This window comes from Sphaeroforma arctica, assembly GCF_001186125.1.
Source record: "Sphaeroforma arctica JP610 unplaced genomic scaffold supercont1.1395, whole genome shotgun sequence".
NCBI lineage: Eukaryota > Ichthyosporea > Ichthyophonida > Sphaeroforma > Sphaeroforma arctica.
Genome location: NW_014039163.1, coordinates 2,925 through 9,275, shown reverse-complemented (window position 1 = coordinate 9,275; position 6,351 = coordinate 2,925). Strand labels below are relative to the sequence as shown.

At 39.2% G+C, this 6,351-nt stretch overlaps 2 protein-coding genes across 2 annotated transcripts in view; one reads left to right on the top strand and one right to left on the bottom strand.

Moving 5' to 3' along the window:
- Nucleotides 1-130: 130 nt before the first annotated feature.
- Nucleotides 131-3,884, bottom strand: SARC_10801 (S-formylglutathione hydrolase). The gene is made up of 5 exons (XM_014295141.1): nt 3,677-3,884; nt 1,865-2,109; nt 1,390-1,679; nt 736-802; nt 131-526 (listed from the first exon to the last, which is right to left on the bottom strand). The coding sequence occupies exons 1-5, from the start codon at nt 3,739-3,741 to the stop codon at nt 345-347; spliced, it is 849 nt and encodes a 282-aa protein (XP_014150616.1). The 5' UTR covers nt 3,742-3,884; the 3' UTR covers nt 131-344.
- A 2,018-nt stretch (nt 3,885-5,902) lies between these two features.
- The window catches only part of SARC_10800 (hypothetical protein), a gene marked incomplete at its 3' end in the record, with an annotated part of 3,321 nt that continues 2,872 nt past the window's right edge, over nt 5,903-6,351 (top strand). The window contains exon 1 of the mRNA XM_014295140.1: nt 5,903-6,208. Within this exon, the coding sequence (XP_014150615.1) occupies nt 6,101-6,208 (108 nt within the window). The remainder of the gene's footprint in view (nt 6,209-6,351) is intronic.

The following is a 6,351-nucleotide window of genomic DNA, read 5'->3' as shown; positions in this document are numbered from 1 at the left end:
TGCAACTAGTATCAACAGAGATATACAGTCAACACTTTCCATAGTGTTGAATAATATACACGTAGGCAATAATTTCCAAATTCTTGTTCATGACAGTCAACCGTCTGTATTAAGCAGACGGAGCTTTGACCCAGCTCGAAATATATTTATGCGCAGCCTTCTAAAAATATATGAGCTATAAATATAATGCTTCAGGATGAAACAGACACTGCTATATGTCCTCAGGGAGCTTCCATATAAGTACTTACTTTACATTCCCTTTATTCAAGGAATCAGGCGCACTTTCTACCTTGCGAGAAATGCATTCGATTTTAACTATTACCAAGCTCAAAACTCTTTGCTGCTCACTCGCACAAGTACCTAGCATGGTGTACTATATGGTCTGAGACAAACGTGGATATGAAGTAGTATCCGTGGTCATAACCGTCGTGGAGACGCAGCGCACACTGGATGCCTTCCTCCTGACACACATTGGTGAAAGACTCAGGCCTGAGAGCATTGCCAACGTAGAACTCATCGTCCAACCCTGAGGGAGTAGATTAAAAACAACAACAGATGAATCATTGTGAACTAAGTACCGTATGTATTTTAACAGCATACGACTGTGGTGCGGAGTAGTTTATAACATATATCCGTAACGGGTCCTATAGTGATCTGGTACTCACTACACTTCGCAGTTCTCGGAGAAAAGTGTCTCACCCATGCCAACTAGCTAGACGGTACTGTATTGCATACCTTGGTCGATTAAAATATCCATGGGCGGTCCAGAGTACTTCTTAACAAGTTCACAGGGATCGTACGCCTGCGTCGATACGAGAAGAATTAGACGTCATCAGACAGACAGTACCTTTCGTCGAAACAAAGCACAGCAGAAACGCACTCTACGATCTCTCCTGAGCTGCGACCGATATTCGCCATACGTACAATGTGCCCACTACACCGGAGGTTTTCTAATCAGTATAGGCTATATATTAAATATAAATATATCAATATAAATATAAATATACATATAAATATAAATATATATAAATATATATACATACATACATACATATACATATATATATAACTTTCAATCCATGACTGAATAAATCATCGGGCCAGAGTCACGCAATGCGAACTCAAAGGAACTGATAATAATAGCACAAAAAAATACAACGCCGAAACACTCACAATACCGCCAACGTCAATAAAATCCATATTTTTTTTGCACATACGGAGCGCCCCCAGGTTTCCTTCACAACAGCCTGAAGTGTAGCATGATTACTTGTGCCTCAAATTATCTAGCCAAAGCACACAGTCCTCGACTAATGAACTAACTAGTCAGCTGGCTGTAGCACCCCAACTAGGATCAATTAGCACAAACACAATGCGGAAACAAACCCATACCTTCCAACTCTCCTTGTCATCGCCCAGGTAGACCGTGAACGCCTTCTGCCCCCACTCTACGGCCGTGGGATTCGCGATGGGCGAGAATACAGACACACTCTGGTACACACCGGGATTCTTTAGTGCAATAGCCAGCGCTCCCATACCGCCCATGCTATGGCCCATGATACTCATCTTCTGGGGATCGGTACCAAACGTTTTGTGCACGAGTTCGGGCAGTTCTTTGGTGATGTAGCTGTACATGTTGTAGTGCTTGCTCCACTTGGGCTCGGTTGCATCCAAATAGAAGCCTGTGACCAAGCGTAAGTCAAGATATTGTGCGGCCAGTCAGTCACCGTGTAATTAATGACATTGTTGTGATAGGCCCGCCCATATTGGTGAATTCTTTTTTTAATACCGGTCCTGGTATCTACTGCTACCCAGGGATTCATAACCACTACAGACACTGTAGTCGGCGGTTGTACAGAAAACATACCTGCGCCGGTACCTAGATCGTACTTGTCATCCTCGCCCTCGACACCAGCACCTCGGGGCGAAGTATCAGGACAGACCAGGACAATGCCATGCTTGGAAGCCTCTCGCTGGGCACCAGCCTTGGTGATGAAGTTCTGATCGGTGCATGTGAGTCCACTCAAGAAGAACAGGACGGGCAGCTTTGCACTCGAGTCTTTGGAGGCGGGCCGGAAGACAGTGAAGGACATCTTGCAGTTCAGTACATCACTGCATGCGAGAAAGAGAACGGGCGACGAGTGATAAGGAATACATATCCATATAATGTACAACTGAATAGGCACACATGCGCGCGCGATAGATTATCAATTTAAGAATGACAAACAAGTTGTAAAAATTTATATTCCTGGAATCACCATTCGGTCGGTGCACTCCATTCCGCAGATGAAATGTGCAAGTCTGTGCCAAATCGCGAGTACACACGTACAGTTTGATCTTATACTCCCGCACGCTAAAACCAGCCCCAGCACAAATGTACCACCACATGTATTAATTCTCAAAGATACAGCTGCACGACTAGATAGGTACAAGGGCATCAATTGAAGCATCAATATGGCCAAGTTCACATATATGCGGAGACGAGGAGGACTATGCTCCAACTCTCTCCACATATGAACCCAACATTTCAAACGCAAGTCTTCGATAGCCTCATAACTGTGCCATCATTTCTTGAATTTTCAGAAAACACCAATGGGCATGAGGTATACTTAGGCAGTACATATCAATATGGAATATGAATACTTAGACCTGTATCAGCATGACCGAAACCATCCAAAGCGTGCACAGAATCACTCATAGATACATAGCCATACTGACAAAAATACAATTATATGATAGCATACTAGGGACTAAGTAACAATAGAACATTCTAGCCATATAGTGTAATGTACTAATATGGAAAAGGAAAGCAAAGAGAGACACATCCATATATATATATATATACACAAACAAAAAATTATTTTGAATTTCTATGTTTATCTAAATATCAGAGTATAACAAAGATATTTATCTATATATGCACGTCCACACACACACACACACATATATATATATACATATAAAACAATATATATATATATATACACGCACGCACGCACACGCACACACACACATATATATATACATATGTGTACACACACACACATATATATATGTACACATACATATAAAAACAATATATATATATATATATATATATATATATATATATATATACGCACGCACGCACACGCACACACACACATATATATATACATATATGTACACACACACACGTGTACACACACACACACACACACACATATATATATATATCCACACGCACACGTGTGTATACATATACACATATATCAATAGACAACACACACACACACACACACACACACACACACACACACACAATATATATAATTAATTAATTGAAGACCAATGCATGCAAACTTCGAGGACTAATACGAAACCGTTCATCACCCGCTCCAGTAGCGGACGACCAATGTTTCAGAGCCTCCAAGGTATGCAAGAGCTAAGTTAGGGTTCGCGTTCAGAAATGTTCATTTAGATGATATATTGACAAATATGCACACTATTGAAACGTAGACAATTCAGCTGTCTCTCAATGAGACATCCAGAACTAGTCATTTTCCTTGTATTTTCTGCTGTAGAAATCCAATATTACGCAGGACAATTTGCACAAATTCGACCAATTCAGACGCGATCCGGTGAATAGTATCTGGACAATAAACAATACACAAACAGTAAGCCTCGATTTACCACGCACCTCTGATGCGAGTACTGCTCCACGGTACCCTCAAAGCATTTGTTGGACGCGGTCTTTTCACACATGGTGTTCGATGTGTTCCATTAGCAAAGTGTTTGTTGCTCGTGGTGCGGCTATGAGCGTTGGAAGACACAGATGTATTTAAAAATACAGACTTGTTTGACACGTAAACTTTCAACATTTGTTATTTTATTTATTTATAACCTATTTCAGAATTTTATTCTTCCTCCTTGTGGCTGTGGGGTATTTATACGGAAGTATTTACAAAAATACCTTCTATGGCAGAATTTGATCGTTTGTGCAGGTGACATGAGGGAGGCTGAGTCCTGAGGACTTGAGGCCGGCCCGGTTCAGAAGGTTCACGCTTCACGGTTGAGTCCCGAGATTCTAAAAAGCCTGCTGCTGAAAGAACCTCAAAAGTGAAACTCATTGAAGCTTAAATTGTTCAAGTTAAATGAATACTATGTACTGATATTTAGTCACGTCATTCTATAAATATCTAAAGAATGCATTTATGTGTACATATTTATATCCATGGCCATCTTGCGTCAAGGAATATACTTTTCTCTCTCAAGAGGATCATGTTTTAATTTATTCACATGAAAGCCAATTTTTTTTATGTATTGGTTGTCTGTCAAAAGGCCTGCAGAACCAATGTGGCGTCACAGTCGATTGTCACACTAAGTCAGAGCCTGATGTACTGTATGCTAGATGAGTGATAGTACAAACATTATCAAATAAAAGGGATAGTTAGTAGAGCGCTACTGTGAAATCTTATTTCTTCCAGTATCACTATACTTTTTGGTATGCAGGTATTGCTATGTACCAATGATTGGGGGTTTTACCGATTGGGAGTCTTTGGCGGAGGGTTGTTAGGAATATATTGAATATTTACACATTTATACACACATGTGCATTTTACATACATAATTTGTTAAACACGATACATTTGTGAAGCCTATATTATACATTTTAAGAATTTGTGCAAGTACGTATACATTCATATGTAGTTCGAAGTATATATATATGTATATATCACGAAAGTGTCACTTAGCACTAATCTGCCATCTGACCATAAACCTTGATTCATGCTATTTATAACTATCTTTCGGATCACCCCGGTAATTGTCGCGAAGAAAGGTACAAAATTGCTGGCATATTATATATTCTGCGCCCACGGACACATCAATAATCAAGTTAGATCGATTTTTGAAATTCAACGAAATGGCAATAAAATTCAGAATATGTACTTTACGTGTCTGCTACACTGAGAGAGGTTTAGTGTGTTTATCGAAATTTTCAAGGGTTACGATGGTTTCATCGTTGCGCTATGATAGCCAAAGTCGTACGAGCTTTGCAGCATCGAATATGGCTAATATCTACACTGAAGAATACCACTACAAAAAAGGCACACCTTGCAAGTATACGAAGATGGTTCAACCTGGATATTAAACAGTGCGTTGGTTTTAATGTGAACATTGTGTTGTTATCATTGTGGGTCGTCTACGCCAATTTATTCTAAGCACGAAATAGTGAGATAGGTCAGCAAGAGACGGTGCCAGCTTAGTTCATCTAAATAGCATGGTTAGAATCATCGGCAAAGACACGATACACGAGCATGAGCACGAGATGAGTTGCGAACTTGTGTTCAAGTATCATGGCTGCAATGATATCCTCGAATTCTGTCATACCGTCGATGTGTGTCATATCATCGATATGTGTCATATCATCGACATGTGTCATATCATCGATATGTGTCATATCATCGACATGTGTCATATCATCGATATGTGTCATATCATCGATGCATTTAATATTTTGGAAATATTGAGATGGGGCGTCAACTTCTTGTGATCAAGTAAATATCAAGTATCATGATTCAAAGATGCTATGTGTGTAAACTTGTGATCAAGTATGAAGTATCATGGTTCATAGCTGCTAAGTATGTAAATAAGTAGAGAAATTACATATTTACGTTATTTATATATCATACTACATAGATTTGTTTTTTTACAAAATGTAAAATAGTAAAAGATATTTTTCCCCCCCCTCAGAATCGATCTAGGCCGTCCAATGATACTTTCCCGCCTATAGGGCTTGTCCAGTAAGATAGGGTTGGGTTAAATCGGCGACAAGACTATACCGGCGTTGAGTACAACTAAGTACTCGGTATTTCTACTATGGGTCTGACGAGTCAAAGACCGGTCAGTTGTGCTCGAGAGTTGTCGTGTGCTTTATGAAGTACTATTATGCAAAGTATTTATATAAATACTTGTGATGGCTACGTATACTTACTTTTAACTATTTATCAACCTCTACAAATTAACACGAGTACTGAAAAGCAATATTGGCAATTATACATACAACGGAATCGACCTATACGGGTGCTAGCGCTGTACTGGGTTAGCAGATAAACCGCTGGAAATGTTTTATTCGAAATTCATCCTCAACTCACAGGGGCCTTTGGGCGTAGTATGGCACGCGGCGCATTGGGATGTGAAGAAAAATGTAGTCAACGAGACACAGATCGACGTACGTTTCTGTATACTTGGCTTTATGTTGTTTTGTTTTGATTATATATATATATATATATATATATATATATATATATATATATATATATATATATATATATATATATATATATATATATATATATATATATATATATATAT